Raw genomic sequence first — 20,072 nt, 5'->3', positions numbered from 1 at the left:
AACAGCACGCAAATCTCTACCGGCCAATGAGGCAGAAGCACTGATGTCTCATGTACGTATTCACAGAGAGATTTCGAGCATTTCGTCACAACACTTATAGGGTCACAGGGTGATAGAGCGGATAGGGTATAACCGCTGTCATAGACATCATCGTCTAGGTACACTTCAAGAGTTACATTCTGCAGTTAGTAGAGCGTTAGGCTCCCAACCAAACTTGCTAATGTGGCAACCTCCTTCTATAATGAGCTTGTTTCCAGGCGTAAATGTATTATCTACTGACAACGGTGTGGCATATTGAGTGGTAGTGCTGCTCAATAGTATTTCTGCAATAAGAGGCTTAGGCATAAAAGTCTCAAGATCATGTCTAACATATCCAGGTCTACACGCGTATCAGTGACTTGTAATAACACAGAGAGAGAGTGTTCTGATTAGCAGGTAGAGCTTAATACACATTTTGCTTTTTTTTGCACCTGTACAGGCTCGAGACATAAATATGTTTGTGTAATGTTACCCAGATGCAGTAGTACGTAAATTATGTAGCTGTTGCGTTGTTATTGTCGTGCAAATACCTGGTCCGGGTGGGTGTTATCCTTAAGTATATACACACTTCTTCGGCCGCTCGTAGTTGCAGAGCACAGACGCACGAGATATGTATATACAGTCCAGAAGCCTGCCTGCATAAGATCGTAGTGTAGTACGAGACACATGCATGTGAAGCCTCAGGGCTTGAGACATCAATTCATGAGAGCTGGTTTTAAGGCATAGGCTAGAATCAGTCCCTTTACTGAGGGTGGGTGAGATAAATAAGCCCTGTGTGTGAGTTTGGAGCGCTCGAGAGGAACATGATCATCAGGCTATGTTAGTATTGATAAAAGTGTTGTGGAAGCAGTTAAATAGGAGTAGATATTGAGAGTCCACCATGGACCTCTTTATAAGAGATATACGCGCGAGGATAAATACATTGCGTTATAGAGAAACTATTTGGCAAACAGGATGATGCAGATAGAATGGTCATATGAGGACAGAGTATCAAGAATATACATCATCAATGTGAGAGGTGAGAGGCAAATCTACATAAAGTATAGAGTATATGTGCATTTGGTGTCACCATAGGCGAAGAGATAAATTAGATAGCAGATTGTTGATCACAGTGTTTGGAGTACGGTATATTGACGTATATATGCCCACTGTATGTCAAATTGAAAGAGAGCCAGTATGATCGTGATGCAGAGGAAGATATAGTTGGAACGCCACTCGGCAGTTGAGACAGATCTTATCTCCCATGAAGGTCTTGCGTAGTTTAAGTAAGCATGAGTACTCACTCTCACTCACACACTTTGTTATGTGCAGTCCGATATGTGGAGTAACCGAGTATCACATGCAATTTATATGCCCAGCTAGAAGATAATTCTGGTCCTCTCATTGGAGACGTTCCCTCTTGTATGAGACTGTCTCAGATAATGAAGAAAGAACGTACCACGAGGTGACATATATCGAGTAATAGAAACGTAACAACTTATCCTCACCGCTTGACTGAACATGTAGCTAAGGTCGACGATATTACTGAGCACTTAATTCAGATAGGCGCTCTAGTCTATACCTAGCGGTAACGTATACCAAATTGATTTCTCTCTATACTGATGACTTCTACTCTGAGTACCGCACTGGTGTCGATATCTGTCATAATTGTCAAAGTAGAATCTCTTCTTTTCTTTTTTTTAGTTGGCAAATCAAATCACATTTAGTAGCTATTTTTTTAGAGAAGCTGAAATTGGGGTTGAGTTCAGTAGAGGTTCTTTATTTATTCTTTTATTATATTTAAACACAATTTATTATGAAGGCACCATGGTTATGCGCAAATTCAGAGCAGAAACCACGTATGCACATTTACATATTGGCCGTATGCCATACGATAAAGCAAATGAGCATTTCCGACACTTATCAATAAACATAGTTTACCACATGGAAACAAATTGCATATAGGTCAAATTGATACTAGTGAATATGGAAAAAAACCATAAGATATACAAATACCCGAGAAATGTGAAGCACACCAAGTGGCGAAGGTGACCATAAAGGTAGGTGAAGACATCGCACCACCTTATTTGATACTACAGGGAAAGATAACGTAGAGATTCAGTAAGTAAATGTCCTCATTTTGCCCAACCAAGTCAGACAATTAAAAGCCTGGCATGGAGTATTATATCTCACTGTGTTGCTAATTATATCACGTCCCTAACCACTGGCTGCGCGCTTGTCTTAGAATATGACGTCACCGATCACTTGTAACTAGCTGGACAAGCCGAGTTGACTCTTTCCTGACTCTACTCAGATAACTTCGAGAACAAACGTGTACAGCACGCAATAATCAAGGAGAGTAGTATTCATATATGTTAGCTCTGATTGGAACTTCGACTACTGCTTTGGTCTACACAGACGGTACTACGAGATGAAGGTAGTCATTCAAAAACAGTGTTTGCACTTGACACACCTATTATTGACACGAACCAGACGTTGGATCGTACACTAGCTGCACCTAGTAAATAGTCTAGAAACATATCATACACAACAGCCCAATCTACTAGTTTTTTTCATCTCTCTTTGACAGAAAATCGCGAATTTGCCTGACTGGGACTTTAGCCACTATTACGTATGAACATGAAGGATGTGTCGAGACACGTCACTCGCTCAAAGTCGTACGACGGATATCTGAGTGGCGGTGACTCCTCGCATCGAGGAGTGGCCTCGCATAAGACCACAGTTTAATATAGTTACGTCACACTGGATTGTCTTTGGTCTTATTTTTCACCTCCACTAAACCATAGCTTTAATGTCATGCATTGTTTCGTCTTGAAATCACCACTCACTCGCACTAACCTATAACTGCTATTGGCCTTCATCAGCAAACCCAGTGGAGAGTGCTTACCGAGCCTTGCGCGATTGTTTCTAGCGCGCATCCTCTATCTGTGCCTTAATGTGTCACGACCCACATTTAGAGTCACATCTGAAGGATCGCTCGCTACATCCAATTTATTTTTCCTTTTGATATAGAGTTGAGGAATCTAGTTTAGAATTAAAGAGCTATTTTACTACCCTTTATAACTGTTACGCGACTTATCCAAGAGCCAGACTTTGATGTTTTTGAATCATATATGTTATGACAAAATGATTATAATGATACACTAAATAATAAGATAAAGATAGAATTGTATATTAAACTACATATTAGCGTTATTATGATGTGTATAACATAGTATATAAGTGTAAGTGAGAGATCTAGATAATAATCTCATCATTGATATCAAATTGATGGTTATAGGAGAAGTTTCATGTGGTGGTCCTCTGCAACGTCTAATCACCAACACAAAAAGGAAATTTATATCGGCTATATAAATATATTACACAGGATGTCCTAGAAACGAGGGTGTGTAAACAGTATATTTCTGAGAGCGTACTTCCATGGCGAGTATGGGTCCTAACCATATCGTAAGAAGGCAAGATAACCGATGCTCTTAAGTATAGCTGTTTAGTGGCGTACTACCTATGTATTGAAAACCAGCGTACACGAGTCACCTGCACCAAGTTCTCTGAAAATATATCTGAGCGCAGGAGATCTCTTGGATTCGTATGCGTGTTACTGATGATGACACCCACCGACAAACAGAGACTCTTGAACAGACCATTGTTATCATAAAGGAAGTATCAATTATTTTAGCTATGTGGCGCGTATTTGTATCACGACATATACTATATCATAGCTAGAAGATTCCCTATCTGACGCTAGATATCGACACCTCTTGCTTTCCCCTTGAGGCGTACAGATATCTCAGTATCCACCTTGTACACTAGACCCTAACCCTAACCCTAGCTTCATGTTCACATCCCAGTTCAACCCTAACCCTAGCTTCATGTTCACATCCCAGTTCAACCCTAACCCTAGCTTCATGTCCACATCCCAGTTTAACGCTAACCCTAGCTTCATGTTCACATCCCAGTTCAACCCTAACCCTAGCTTCATGTCCACATCCCGGTTTAACCCTAACCCTAGCTTCATGTTCACATCCCAGTTTAACCCTAACCCTTAACCACAACCCTAACCCTAGCTTCACGTCCACATCCCGGTTCAACCCTAACCCTCAACCCTAACCCTAGTTTCACGTCCACATCCCGGTTCAATCCTAAACCTAGCTTCACGTCCACATCCCGGTTCAACCCTAACTCTAACTGCCCTCCCTATCTCTTTGTCTATCAACTCTATCACTGTCCTCCTTCTCTCTTCACCTTTCTCCTCACTCACTCTGTTTGTCTGTGTGTCTGTCTGTACACTGCAGAGAGTGACACTGATCCCTTTCCTACCATACAGTAGTAACCTCATTCCAACATGCTATGCTGATATTAAGGTGTTGCTGTGTACATGTGTGTGGAGCGGGGCACTGACAGAGCCACCATAAACACACCAGAGTGGTGGTTGTATAGCAAGCACAGCCAGGAGACTCACACGAGACTCCTTCTCTTGACTCTGACCATAGCTGATGTCATGTCTGATGTGGAGTTCAGGTTAGTACTATGTGTTTTGAAAGGTCCACCACCTTCATTTTTTGAAGGTTTGACAATCTATGATGTCATGTATAGGAGAGCAACATGACATCATAGATCGCCCAATGCACATACCGTATTTGTTTCAACTCCTTTAAAATGAAGGTGGTGGACCTTTCCAAACACATAGTATTAACCTGAACTCCACATCAGATGTAAATGACTCCACCCTCCATGTCACCTGATCTGTTCTGCCCTGCGTATGTCCCTTGTAGGTTTTTTTTTTTCAACAGGGGATACACATATACCACATATGAATCAATGAGTCGGTACATTTCATTGTTTGTTTGARTGATTGATTGATTGATTGACTGACTGATTTTTCTCCTATATGTCGTCCAGGTGGGTCTGAAGTCAGTGATAGAGCAGTTCCCAGACAAGCTGGACTTCCAGCTGGAGGACGGGGGTTATGTCCTGAGTAACGGACACAAGCAGCTCATGTGTTTGGCCCGCTCCATCCTCAGCAAGGCCCGCATACTGCTGCTGGACGAACCCAGCGCCTACCTCGACCCCATGTAAGAGAAGAGGGAGGGAGGATGAGGAGGAGAGAGAGAGACGTGGGTGGTGTTGAGATGTGTGTGTGTTTGAGTGTCTCACTGCATGTGGTGACAATTCCAGGACTTACCGTAACACTCATTGGCTGTGTGGGTACGTACAATATGTAACCACACGTACCGACACAGGTCTTTACGCTAAATGGGGCCTGTAATGAGTGAATTAGTGGTTGTTGATGACGCTGGTCAACTTCAAACCTGCTGCTTTCATCTTAACCTCAGCAGGAAGTGCACATTAGTGGGCTGAAGGGAGGAGTTTGTAGGAATGTGTATGTAAAGGGAGAAAGAGAGAGAACGTGTGTTTTTTATTTTTTTTATTTAACTAGGCAAGTCAGCAAAGAACAAATTCTTATTTACAATGACAGCCTAGGAACAGTGGGTTAACTGCCTTGTTCAGGGGCAGAATGACAGATTTTTACCTTGTCAATTCGGGGATTCGATCTAACAACCTTTCGGTTACTGGCCCAACGCTCTAACCACTAGGCTACCTGCCGCCCCGTTTATATACACTACCCTTCAAAAGTTTGGAGTCACTTAGAACATGTCCTTGTTTTGAAAGTAAAGCAAAAAATATTTTCCATTTAAAATAACATATAATTGATCAGAAATACAGTGTAAACATTGTTAATGACTATTGTAGCTGGAAACTGAAGATTTATTAATTTTTTTCTGTGAAGGGAGTAGTACACAGCGTTGTACAAGATCTCAGTTTTTTGGCAATTTCTCGCATTGAATAGCCTTCATTTCTCAGAACAAGAATAGACTGATGGATTCAGAAGAAAATCTTTGTTTCTGGCATTTTGAGCCTGTAATCGAACCCACAAATGCTGATGCTGCAGATACTCAACTAGTCTAAAGAAGGCCAGTTTTATTGCTTCTTTAATCAGAACAGTTTTCAGCTGTGCTAACATAATTGCAAAAGGTTTTTCTAATGATCAATTAGCCTTTAAAAATGATCAACTTGGATTAGCTAACACAACGCGCTATTGGAACACAGGAGTGATGGTTGCTGATAATGGGCCTCTGTACGCCTATGTAGATATTCCATAAAAAATCTGCCGTTTCCAGCTACAATAGTCATTTACAACATTACAATGTCTACACTGTATTTCTGATCAATTTGATGTTATTTTAATGGACAAAAAATTGATTTTCTTTCAAAAGCAATGACATTTCTAAGTTACCCCAAACTTTTGAATGGTAGTCTGTCTGTCTGTCTGTCTGTCTGTCTGTCTGTCTGTCTGTCTGTCTGTCTGTCTGTCTGTCTGCCTGTCTGCCTGCCTGCCTGCCTGCCTGCCTGCCTGCCTGCCTGCCTGCCTGCCTGCCTGCCTGCCTGCCTGCCTGCCTGCCTGCCTGCGTGATGTAGGCCTATCGTGTAAACTCTGTGGTTCTTTTTTGTCTACTCTCTGGTTGTGTATGATTGACAGAAGAACGTTGTCTAATGGTTGTGTAAAAATGTTTTTCTGGTTGACAGAACGTTGCAGGTCCTGAGGAAGACGCTGAAACAGTCTTTCTCCAACTGTACAGTCATACTGTCAGAACACAGAGTGGAACCACTGCTGGAGTGCCAGTCCTTCCTGGTTAGTGACAACACACACACACACACACACACACACACACACACACACACACACACACACACACACACACACACACACACACACACACACACAATCACACACACACACACACACACACACACACACACACACACACACACACAATCTATCCCCCTTTAAGCATGAGGTTTTCCCCTTCGTTACCCTCCCCATCGCTTCCATTAAAGTGCTTTAGTATTTCCCTGTTGGAGCTGAGAATAGAGCACCAATCACCAGCTAAATAATTTATCCTCCATTTTAGTGTAATTAAATTCTTCTATCAGGGCATCGCCATTTGTTAGCCTCAGAGTAAATCACTTATTTGATTAACAGTGTACCATGACATAGGGCAGGGGTATTCAACTCTGACCCTATGAGGTCTGGAGCCTGCTGCTTTTCCTCATCATTAATTACATACATCTGGTGTGCCAGGTCTAAATCAGTTCCTGCTTAAAGGGAAACAATGAAAAAAAAGCAATGGAACTGGCTTCGAGGTCCGGAGTTGAGTTTGAGGGACTTAGGGCATGGTGTGGGCCYCATGCATGTGTGTGTGTATGTTTGTCTGTTTGGGAAATATAAGTGACCTGTGTTTGTGTTCACAGAAGCAGAGAGCATGACAAGGCAGGCACAGTGACATACAATGCATTCGGAAAGTATTCAGACCTCTTCACTTTTTCCACATTTGGTTTACTTTACAGCCTTATTCTAAAATTGCTTAAATAAAACATTTTCCTCATCAATCTACACACAATACCCCATAATGACAAAGCGATTTTWAAAAAATGTTTGCAAATGTATATATAAAAAAAATCCTTATTTACGTAAGTAATCAGACCCTTTGCTATGAGACTCGAAATTGAGCTCAGGCATATCCTGTTTCCATTGATCATCCTTGAGATGTTTCTACAACTTGATTGGAGTCCACCTGTGGTAAATTAAATGATTGGACATGATTTGGAAAGGCACACATCTGTCTTATAAGGTCCCACAGTTGGCAGTGCATGTCAGAGCAAAAACCAAGCCATGAGGTCGAAGGAATTGTCCGTAGAGCAGCGAGACAGGATTGTGTCAAGGCACAGATCTGGCGAAGGGTACCAAAAAGTGTCTGCAGCATTGAAGGCCCAAGAACACAGTGAACTCCATCATTCTTAAATGGAAGAAGTTTGGAACCACCAAGACTCTTCCTATAGCTGGCCGCCCCCTGCCAAACTGAGCAATCGGGGGTGAAGGGCCTTGGTCAGGGAGGTGACCAAGAACCCGATGGTCACTCTGACAGAGCTCCAGAGTTCCTCTGTGGGGATGGGAGAACCTTCCAGAAGGACAACCATCTCTGTAGCACTCCACCAATCAGGCCTTTATGGTAGAGTGGCCAGACGGAAGCCGGCAGGGACTGGGAGACTTGTCAGGATCGAGAGAAAGATGAACGGAACAAAGTACAGAGAGATCCTTGATGAAAACCTGCTCCAGAGCGCTCAGGACCTCAGACTGGGGTGAAGGTTCACCTTCCAACAGGACAACGACCCTAAGCACACAGCCAAGACAACGCAGGAGTGGCTTCGGGACGAGTCTCTGAATGTCCTTGAGTGGCCCAGCCAGTACCCGGACTTGAACCCGATTGAACATCTCTGGAGAGACCTGAAAATAGCTGTGCAGTGACGCTCCCCATCCAACCTGACAGAGATTCAGAGGATCTGCAGAGAAGAATGGGAGAAACTCCCCAAATACAGGTGTGCCAAGCTTGTAGAGTCATACCCAAGAAGACTTGAGGCTGTAATCACTACCAAAGGTGCTTCAACAGAGTACTACTGAGTAAAGGGTATGAATACTAATGTAAATGTAATATTTCAATTGTTGTTTTTGTATACATTTGCTAAAATGTCAAAAAACAGATTTTTGCTTTGTCATTATGGGGTATTGTGTGTATAATGATGATGGGGGGGGGGAACTATTTAATCCATTTTAGAATAAGGCTGTAACGTAACAACATGTGTAAAAAGTGAAGAGGTCTGAATACTTTCTGAATGCACTGTATGACATGATGCTGGGTGCTCTACACTGGAACATTTTTACATTCTCCCTGCATTACACAACCAGCATTATTCATTCTCCCTGCATTACACAACCAGCATTATTCATTCTCCCTGCATTACACAACCTAGTGTGGTCATTTTAGCGCTTTACTGTACCACATTGGCAGCAGTTTTACTGTGGTTTGTATGCTCAGTCTAACCTAGGGGTGAAAGTCTACGGTATGGCCCGGTACCATGTCCCAGAAAAATAAATAGTGGGGGTACGCTGTACCTGTAAAAGGTGAGCCTATCACAATTAATACAACATGCCCAAAAACGAGAGGCTATTACACCATTACTGAACATTACTGCATGTCAGCTGCATGAAAAATTTGTGAATTGACTGGAATACGTTCCAAATTGCGTTGTGGTTTGAGGAGAACGCTTACATTTTGTCAAGGCCGAGACTGAGTCGCCTGTGGACACACTGGATGCATCAATTCAAGTGTAAACCTAATGACCATTTTAGCATGTACATTTTGGTGGGGCAAACTCCCCCCATTTTCTTTTGATGAATGCCAGACAAGCCCCTATACAACACAACACTAAACAATACATTAATTGGACTATAACGGTGACAAACGGTGCCCACAAACTGTTAGGGCCTATATAAAGCTGCTCCAACAGCAGAGTCCCAAAACCTTACCACTTCTACACCTGGCTTTCAGCGGAGCCTTGTCTGGCAGCGAAACAGTTCATTCAGCCTCATTTACTGCCTTTAAAAAGAACATAGCCGATATGGCTGACATGCTTAAACAAATGTGGTTTCTAGTGACAATTMAATTGTACAAACAATGGCATAAGGGGACAACGAGTGGATAAGAGGCATTCRGTAATTTCGATTAAGACGTTAATGAGCGAGCTAGGACGGACGTAGTCAATATAGCTGTTTGTTCACCACTTTTTAAATGTTTATTGGCACCAGCGGAGAGCATCGTCCATATCCGGTAGGCCGTCATTGTAAATAAGAATTTAAAAATAAATAAATAATAAATAWCCCCGGTGAGTGTGCATATTCACTGTCTTGGGTCAGTGCCACTTTTGTTTGTTTTTGGACAATCATTTCCTCCTCCAGGTTAGATGGACGTCATATTGTATTTGTATCTTCCCTTTTCGTAAGGCAATTATATGGATCAGACAACATATTTTTTATTGATCTGTTTGTCAGTGTCAGCAGCGTAGACTACCCTGTTATTTTTGTAGTATTAAAAAATGCATGCAAGAACTTGGGTTTCCTGTACCTGTAAAAAATGAAATCTACTTTCACCCCTGGTCTAACGCATGTAGCCATTGGAACCTACCAACTCATCCCTCCCCTCCCTCTCGCCTCTCCCCCCTCCCCTTCCCTCCCCTCCAGATGATCGAGGGCAGTTCTATGAAGCGGTATGACTCCATTCAGAAGCTTTTGAACGAGACCAGCCACCTGAAGCAGGCCATAAGTGCTGCTGAGCGCCTCAAACTCTTCCCCCTGCACCGCCTCAACTCCAGCAAGCGACCCCCTCAATCCCAGCAGTCTAAGATCACCGCCCTGCAAGAGGAGGCTGAGGACGAGGTCCAGGACACACGTCTGTAAGGYGGAGCACCTGATTAACTGGATGACATTTTGTCTTCTGAAATGCTATTTCTCAATTGAACTTTCCTCGTTTCCTTGCATCCTCTCTCCTCGACTCCTTTTCAAAACACATTGGAGAAGTAGGCCTGGGAGGAGGGACCTTGGACCTTCTCCTCCAATATGGTTGAGACGGAGGTAAGGAGATAGTTTGTCTTTTCACAACTCCTTGCATCCTGAGAAAGAGCTAAGTTCCCTTTAGTGTAGATGATAACAGTGTGAATGTGAGATGTGGTCCTTATTGGTACAGGTATGGCTCTGTTCAATCAAAAACACCATCCAGGTGTTTCCAGAGGGAGGTTTTGTTGAACTTTAATAACATTGGGATGCCAGTTTTGTTTGAATATAAACCATACTTTTTGGCCAAGATTGTAAAAAGTATAGGGTCCCTAACCCCAATGGAAAGCTGCCTGTAAATACAGAGTAGGATGAAGTTGCCCACAGACACTGATCTGAGTTTTGTTTCCCTCTCAATGCTTAAGGTTAGTGCCTCAGGGCAACTTATATTCAAAGCTGTAAATACACAAAACAGGAATGAGAATGATGGGTGATGCTATGGACAAGTGATTAACCTGAAGTAGCCTTATTTGTTCCATTTGTATGCACTTTAAAGAAACCTGAGGTACTCTTTAATTTTTTCATGGTGGCCTGGCGGGTTAATAGCAAGGAAAATAAATGATCAAATGCAAAAAAAGAAAGAAAAAAGAAACCCGCTTTTTGAAATGTGATTTGTCAAGCTCSCTCTTTGTTACTGTGGTTACTGGTCAGACTGAATTCTAATTGTGACAATGGCAGATTTTTTTACAGTGTAAATGAAAAAACAAAGCTATTTCTTATTCATAGGAAAGGGACACACATGTCCAAAAATGTATAAACGACGTGTTTTGTTTTTCCAGAATCAAGAATATTTTGTTTTCAATTGATTATATTTCCAGTAAAACGATTTTTAAAAAAGTTTGTGAGTGGTCATTGGTAAGACAGTGTTTTTCCTCTGGTCTTGGATACCCTCTAGCCCATTTTATACCTGGTTCTAACTTGCGCCATTTGTCCTGATCTTGTCCACATTCTGAAATAATTTGCATAAAGGAAGGGACCAGGATATCTGGTCACAATGCAGACACAGTGGATGGATAACCTGAATTTTAAAACCATGTGTTGTAGACACATTTCTGGAAATGTGGGCACAATCAGAATGTAGACAAGATCAGGACATAGGACCCATGTTAGCACCAGGTATAAACATGGCTTCTGTGTAATTAAGGTGTTTTTTTTTTATTCCATGAATTTCTCCCATTAACATGACCCAAGTTATAGAGAATTACACCTGCGGTCTTGAAGTAAAGTGTTACTGCTTTCCCTTATAAATAATTTGTGAAGCATCTTGTACTTTATGTATGCTCTATGAAGCCTTGACAAGTTTTGTATTTTAAATTAACAGTGGAGAGTGGTCTGGTATAAGAAGACAAGAGGTGGAGGACTTGGGGTTGACAGTGCAGTTTTAATGGTTGTGCTTAAAGGAACCAGTACATTTCTTTAAACTTCAGACAGCTATCATACAGAACACCAAAGATTGACTAAAATATATCCTGTACATAAATCAACAATGGCCATTCAAAATAACACACCCCCCCCCTCCCAAAATAAATGAATAAAACGTTTTAAAAAGAAAAAAAAACGAACAAAACGTGCTGCTTTGAAATTTATATCGGGCTCCACTTAGAGGTCAAAGGTGAATCGAGCCGTGACTCGGATGGAATTCTGGGTAGTTTAAAGTATTTATTTATGGTTCATAGTCAAAAGAAAGAAAATGTCCTGTGTTTGCAATTATCTTTACTTATTGCCACATTCCAATCACTTTGAAACAAGTGAAAAATGATTAACCAAATTCTCTTATTATTACAGACATATATACAAGTTTTTTTTTCTTCCACTTATCTTTTTGAGTTCTTCACTGTACAAGCTTAATACCACATACACCAATCTATATACCATTAATTTTACTAATTGTTCTTATTTACAAATATTTGGTAAAACCTTTATTCATTTCAACAGTACTTAAACCAACCTTGCAACTATTTAAACATAAAACACTTGAATATTCGAAAATACGTAATAGCAAAAAATGTCCTGTTTCTTTTCTTTCACCCCAAAAGGTAAAACCTGTTTTAAGTACTTATTTTTCTTTTGACATAATTCCCTGCGAATTTCTCTCTTTTTTTTTTTTTTTTACTTCTTTCAATACTTAAATACTGTATAATATCATAAAACTATGGTCCCCAAGTACACAATTGTTATACAGTGTAACAAGTACGGATAACAAGTACAAATACTAAAAGGTCGTCATTAACCCTAACTTTACAACATGGAGGGATCAAAGCAGAGTGGAAGGAAGGAAGGAAGGATGGAAGGAAGGAAGGTGAAGGAAGAGGAAAAGATGAGAAAGGGAGTTCATCTAGTACTTGGTATGGTTGTTGTTTTCATGCAGGTCTCGGTGTAGGATCCAGATTTCCTTGTGTTGTTGGTTGTTTTCGTCGTTGTTGTTGTTGTGTCTGGTTGGGGCCTGCCTTGTTTTGCTGCTGCTGCTTGGTTCAATTCTGTTCGCGTTGCAGTTAGTGGTCGTAGTGGGTGTTCGTGGTGCGGAGGCACTGCTGCTGCTGCTGGCTAGTGGCTGCTGTCCCTTGCTGCTGGAGACAGGGAGCTGGGATATGGGTAGGACGTCGATCGCCTCTTGTTGCAAGAGGCTGCCTAAGGCAGGGATGGGGGTGGAGTGACGGCTGCCGGTCTGTAAAGGGGTACAGACAGACAGATAAGCAAGAGGGCCTCTTTACCAGTGTTTCCCAACCCTCTAATGGGGGACCACCAGACAGTTCACATTTCTGTTCTAGACCTGCACTAAGTGAGGTTAATTAGTTGAGTTAGTGCAAGGCTGGAATAAAAGCCTGTAAAACCATAACCAGTGCATTAGTTCGGTTAAACCTCCTTTTGACCATCTGTCAATACTACAGCCTCTAACCGAATGCACTTTTCTCACCAACTGTGGTCGAGCGGTTGCTTCATGGTCGGTCCTGCGGCGGGGAGATTGTCCATTTGGAGAGCCAGAGAAGACGATGAAGTCCTCCTTGGACTGAGCAATCTGCAACACATAGAAATACACCCGGCAGAAAAGGTCAACCTCATGGTATGTGTGTGAGAAAGAGAATGATAGAGAAAAAGTGTGTGTGTGTGTGTGTGTGTGTGTGTGCGTGCGTGCGTGCGTGCGTGCATGGTACCTTGCTGATGTCTGGCTCTGACTTGCTGGAGAACATGATCTGTAACTCCCTGATCAGATCAGTCTTGTTGTAAGAACACAGACTCACATGGTCCCCATCTACAACACTGCAATCACACACAATATAGTACAACAATCAGCACATCACATACGTAACATCTTATCCACACTACGTTACGGAAAAACATCAGTACAATCACACTACATACAGAATCAACTACGACAGACAACATCGTACCAATCACACTACAAACAGGACAAATCAGTATACAATCACACTACGGTACAGCTATCATCACAAACAGTACAGGACAACCTCAGTACAATCACACTACAGTAACGGACAACATCAGATTAATCACATACAGTACAGAACAACATCAGCACAATCACACTACAGTACAGTATAATCACACTACAGTAACGACCAACTCAGTACAATCACACACGGTACAGTATAATCACACTACAGTTATAGGACAACCTCAGACAATACACTACAGTACAGTATAACACACTACAGTAAGGACAACTCAGTACAATCACACTACAGTACACAACACAGTACAATCACACTACATACAGTACACCATCATACAATCACACTACAGTACAGGACACCTCAGTACAATCACACTTACGGTACAGTGTATATCACCACTACAGTACAGGACAACACTCAGTGACCAATCACACTACAGTACAGTTATAATCACACTACAGTAGAGTACAGCATCAGTTACAATCACACTACACTACAACATCAGTAACAATACACTACGTACAACATCATACAATCACACTACAAGTACAGGACAAACATCAGTACAATCACACTTTACAGTACAGTACAGCATCAGTACAATCACACTACACTACAACATCAGTTCACAATCAGCTACTACCAGCTACAGACAGTCTTCAGTACAATCACACTAATCAAAATCAGTGCATCACACTACAGTACAACATCCGTACAATCACACACTACATGTAGCAGGAAAGTACAAATCAGTTACAATCACACTACAGTAACATCAGTTATATCACACTACACTACAGTACAGTACAGTACCAGTTATCAATCACACTACAGTACAGTACAGGTATAACATCAGTACAATCACACTACAGTACATTAACAGTACAACATCAGTATAATCACTCTACAGTACAACATCAGTACAATCAACTACGTAAAACCAGTACAATCACACTATAGTACATACAGTAACAACATCAGTATAATCACAGTACAGTACAACTACAGATACAACATCAGTACAATCACACTACAGTACAACATCAGTACAAACCACGACTACAGTACATATACACTACAGTACAGACAACATCAGTACAAATCACACTACAGTACATACATCACCTGTACAGGACAACTCGTACATCACACTACAGTACAAATCAGTACAATCACACTACATGTACAGTACAACATCAGTACAATTCACATACAGAACAGTCAAACAACATCAGCTACAATAACAACTAAGTTACATATCAGTCATTACAACACTACAGTACAGAATGCTCATTCAGTACAGTGAAGATCAAACCTACCTTTACACTGACCCCTGCTGGATGGTCTCAGCAATACTCCATTCTATCACACATTTGTGACACGTTTCAGGATACTATGTGTATGTCACAAGTCACTACCTCAAAAGAGAGGCATTTGAATGCAAACATTTATTTTTTATCAAACTGCGTTTTTGGGCAGAAATGCCTTCTGAAACGTGAACTTTCATGTGCCTTAATAACAAACTTGTATTCCTTCCGTAAATACGGATACCATTGTTAAATTAAGAGCCTAGTTGGTTTAGCAATGGACAAAGTCAGGAACCTTCCCACTAGCCATGATTGGCTGAGATAATTGATGGGCTGGACATGCCGGGAGATGAGTTTGTATTGGTCTGTCATGTAGAATGCTTCAGTCTATAACATGAGCTGTTCAGTATGTGTTGATAGTCCTTTCTACCGTGTACTTTTTTAACAATAGAACGTTAGCCAATCGAGAACTACAAAAGTTTTGCTACTTTTCGCAACAACATCAATGCCCTAAATTTAGTAGGCGATCTCGACAAATCAGTTGCAAAAAGTGATGGGCTACTTTCTGCACATGCCATGGTCAATGTGAACCGGAGTGACTTGACACAATGCTGGCCAAACAAGTTAAATGGTTCCAGTCTGCGGTGAAGCATTCATCCATGTATACGGGTAAAAGTTTAGCTACATTTTCAAATATTAGAAGTTTATAATTTTGTCAGAAAGTCATTTTCATTGCAAGTTAAAGCATATGTTAGCTAGCTGGCTACCTAGCTAACGTTACGTGTTCGAGCTGTGTAGTAATGTTATTTGAATCAGAAATCCATTTGCATTGCTAATTATAGCCTAATGTTAGCTAGCTAACATTGAACCTAGTTGGTTAGCTTTAGCTACCTGCAGATTCATACTACAGCTATGACAATGTTTGTATTGGTAGTAGTATGAGATGGGATTATGCCGGTTCATTGTTTAGCTAGCCAGCTACATGTCTACAACAATAAGCCAAATGATTACATGACCCATCAAGTTAGCCAGGTGTGTCTGGGGGTGATTACAGCCATCTATTGTATTTCATGAACATGTGTACATGTCTAGACAATAGTGACCCATCCACCTAGCTAGATGTGGGTGAGGGGTGGTTATAGCATTTCCTTCACATGACCCATCAATTTAGACAAGTGTGTCTGGTAAGCAWCATCTATTTTTTTWAAAAATCTGGACACTTTCTGTTTTTGATATTGCTACTATGCAAGTAACCAATTCACTGTACCGTTTACACCTTCTGTATCCTGTGTATGTGACAAATAAACGTATATATTATTTGATATAGTGTGTTTACCAGAGACGGTAATGTAAAGAACAACATGACCTGCACCAAAGTCAAAATAGGATATAGACCAAGGACTAGATCAAGTGTATTTTTACCTGGAGTTTATCCTTATTGGAGGCTACTACTTGTACCACTTTAAGTCTTGAAATCTTTGGTTGTTTACTAAACTACTCACTCTGTTAAGTACATAACCTCACATGTGAATCCTTAAAGAGATGGGTGGGGTTAAGGCTTAAGAGGGTGTGAATGATCCTGAATGGGAGTAGACGAAGAAGAGCTCTCCAGTGAGGTTACAAGTTTATCAACTTTCAAGGCAGAATTACTTTCCCATTGTTCCTCAACTGCAGTGTATAATATACAATTTTCTAGCTCTGAGTCTCTACTTTTATCCAATATAAAAAACACCATCATTTTGCTACTTAAGACCAAATCTAGGCACTGGTCACATTTCATCGAGGCTAGAACACAGCATGCTACATGATATCAATAACATACTAGTGGTTGCATCATATAAACTAATTTTACTGGAAAACAATACTAAATGGATACTTCCCAAAAGTGTCAAATGAACGGCTCAGGTTAACATCACTGACCTCGGAGTATTGCCGTTGCTGATGAAGAGGACATCAGTGCTGGACAATGACCCTGCAGGCAAGAAAAGGACAACATGAATAATCATTATGGCTATTCAAACTCAAAAGGTAGGGTAAACTTTACAACAGTAGTGAAAAACACTGATTTATCCTACCTTCTCTGAGAGAATCTCRACAGCTCCAGTTGGAGGCGGGGTTTCCCTTCTTTCGTGGGCTGGTATTGGCTCATCTCCACATGCTACTGTCCTACCCCTTCCTGCTGCCGCCCCCTTTACAAGAGCCAATGGTTGAGAGAGGGAAGGTCCCACCTCGGAACTTCAACAGGTGCCTGTTAATCTCTGATGAGGAGGGAAACACATGGACATTTAGGACTATTAAACTATTCTCTCTATCCACCTATACAATTACCAATCTACCTTCCTCCCATCATCCATCAATCCAAAATACATAAGACAAACACAAATTCAATCCAGATGAACACTATAGGGCCAAACCGATCCAAGCAAGCCGAGCTGTACTGAGCTGGCCTCGTAACGCATCCACCATAGTTGCTGGACCCGTGCTGGAAAGAACAATGTGAAAAGAAACTATCTGAGCCATTACAGGTCGGGTCGACCCTATAGTGTAATTCAGGCAATAGTGGAGTGTGTACCCACTGTGTGTACCCATGCCCTCTGCCACGGAGTGTGCCGTGGCAGAGGGCATCCCTGCAGGACGGCTTTGTTGACCAGGATACTGAGAGCAGCCTTGACCACCGCTCGCTGGCCCGAGCTCAGGCGGCGTTTGCTAGGTGATACCCGGTGTCACCCGGGAGACGATGGCCTACTCCACGTGAAGGACCACCACTATGTTCCAGAGCCGGGCCAGCCACCTGGAGGAACACAGATACAGAAATAACAGAATGAAGTCGCCCACAACCACGGATCTTAGTTTTGTGTTTTCTGGCCCAGATGATGATCCTAGATCTGTTCCTAAGGGAGCAGTGTCTTCCTGTGACTGACCTTGTGGAGCAGCATAATCCAAGATTACTGAACAGAATGAGGCAAGTATAACTCTAGTTTTATAACAACATTTAGAAATATTATTTGTGTGTGTGTGTGTGTGTGTGTGTGTGTGTGTGTGTGTGTGTGTGTGTGTGTGTGTGCACGCGTGTGCGTGTGTGCACGTGTGCGTGTGTGCGTGTGTACCAGGAAGATGTAGTTCTGAAGCAGCTGAAGAGGCATGAGGGATTCCAGGGCCAGCTCATCCAGGCACGACTCTGATAAGCCTGTCAAGAAACACAAAAACCGACAGGAAATGAGCAAATCACAACACACACACACACACACACGCATGCAGACACATAGACATATGAACACACACACACACAATTTCAGCTACGCTGTCTCAGTGTCAGAAACTAGAGGAATCTTCCCTGTGCTGTCAAAACACAGTGTTCTAAGCAGATGAGCCAGCCAGTATTACACAGCAGAAAGAGAAACAGCTAGCTAAAGCTTCCCAAGCAACGCTACAACACTCTGGCAGTGGGTGGATAGGGGATCAATAAAGACCCGAATCAGACACACACACACACACACACACACACACACACACACACACACACACACACACACACACACACACACACACACACACACATCCTCGGTCCGCACACCACCGTTAACAACAGCACACAACTGTATAAAAAACACACAATACATGCTATACTCAAGCACACACACATATGCATACCGACAATAAATACAGCACAAAAACTTAAACCTTCACATACTGTGTCTAGACAACTTTACTTCAACATTACACATTTACACAGTTGATACTTTAAAGGTTCTGTAAGCACACACACAGAGTGCACCTACCCACGCACCCACTCCCTTAGAGGTGACAACGAAGACAAACCCAAAACCCATTGGGGGTGCTGATCTTCACTGACACAGAAACCAGACACATTTCTCTAAATATGCCAAACTCTCTCCCTCCCTCCTTCCATATCTCATCCATAATGCATCCCCATTTCCACTGTTCTCTTTCTCTTTCATCCCACCCTTCACTACGGATTCCCTCCCTTACTCTCTTGTACTTGTGTTTTGATAAAGCGATTGCTCCAGGAGGATTCCCACAGATGGTTTCCCCTTGACGTGTTAAACTGAGGACAGACCCCTCCTCCTCTCCATTGTCTGAGCTCAGACAGACTGGATGATCTTTCCCATGGCTAGACTAGATTTCACTCCGTCGGTTCAGACTCTATGTAACGAGTCAATCATTCACTAGTCTCTTGTAACATCTGTCATAGCGTTGACTATCATTAAATGTGAAGACTGTATATTATCAAATCAATTCTCTATGTGTCATTTAATAACACGATTAAACTAATCATGTAACTTTAATTAACGAGGAAGTCGGGGCACCACGGGAAAATGTTTAAAGAGTATTTATTTCCCGAATTAACTCTTCCGATATTTTCATATCTTATCGACTACAGTCACTCATTAATGTATTATTACCTCATCAGTCTCATTACTGAAAGTTGCACACCCTTGGATATCTGCACGAACCCTAASATAAATCAGGAATCAGCGATATACAAATTGGCTTAATTATTTTATTTACTAACTAATCAATCTAATCAATCACAGAATTACATAAAAACACACACAATTGGTCATACATTGGTTACTGACATGATAGAAAAGTCCCTAGTGGGCTAAGCCGATATGACGGCTTGGTAGACAAAGGAAAGGGGTGGGGACAGCTCAAGAGTGGGAAACTCAGTGCTGATAACTACACTCATAGAAATTGCTAATACCTTGAACATGAACAATCGCTCATTCGGGAAAAAATTGCAATTTACATATTTACGAGTGTAGGTCTTGCTGTCCCACTCTGCGA

At 41.7% G+C, this 20,072-nt stretch overlaps 2 protein-coding genes across 2 annotated transcripts in view; one reads left to right on the top strand and one right to left on the bottom strand.

Annotated features, from left to right (window-relative positions):
- LOC111962718 (cystic fibrosis transmembrane conductance regulator-like) overlaps positions 1-11,383 on the top strand; it is a 90,840-nt gene extending 79,457 nt beyond the window's left edge. Inside the window, 3 exon segments of the mRNA XM_070439875.1 lie at positions 4,939-5,111; positions 6,625-6,730; positions 10,175-11,383. Of these exon segments, the coding sequence (XP_070295976.1) occupies positions 4,939-5,111; positions 6,625-6,730; positions 10,175-10,390 (495 nt within the window). The 3' untranslated portion in view covers positions 10,391-11,383.
- A 521-nt stretch (positions 11,384-11,904) lies between these two features.
- On the bottom strand, positions 11,905-18,774 carry LOC139027601 (cortactin-binding protein 2-like). Its single transcript, XM_070443222.1, is given in 7 exon segments — positions 11,905-13,208; positions 13,458-13,559; positions 13,696-13,801; positions 17,184-17,235; positions 17,339-17,521; positions 17,840-18,054; positions 18,371-18,774. Coding segments are annotated over 6 exon segments (822 nt in total). The 5' UTR covers positions 17,889-18,054; positions 18,371-18,774; the 3' UTR covers positions 11,905-12,878.
- Between the last annotated feature and the right edge of the window lie 1,298 nt (positions 18,775-20,072).

This window comes from Salvelinus sp. IW2-2015, linkage group LG4q.1:29 (genome assembly GCF_002910315.2).
Source record: "Salvelinus sp. IW2-2015 linkage group LG4q.1:29, ASM291031v2, whole genome shotgun sequence".
Lineage (NCBI taxonomy): Eukaryota > Metazoa > Chordata > Actinopteri > Salmoniformes > Salmonidae > Salvelinus > Salvelinus sp. IW2-2015.
The sequence above is the reverse complement of the archived record's forward strand: the minus strand, read 5'-3'. Positions and strand labels throughout refer to the sequence as shown.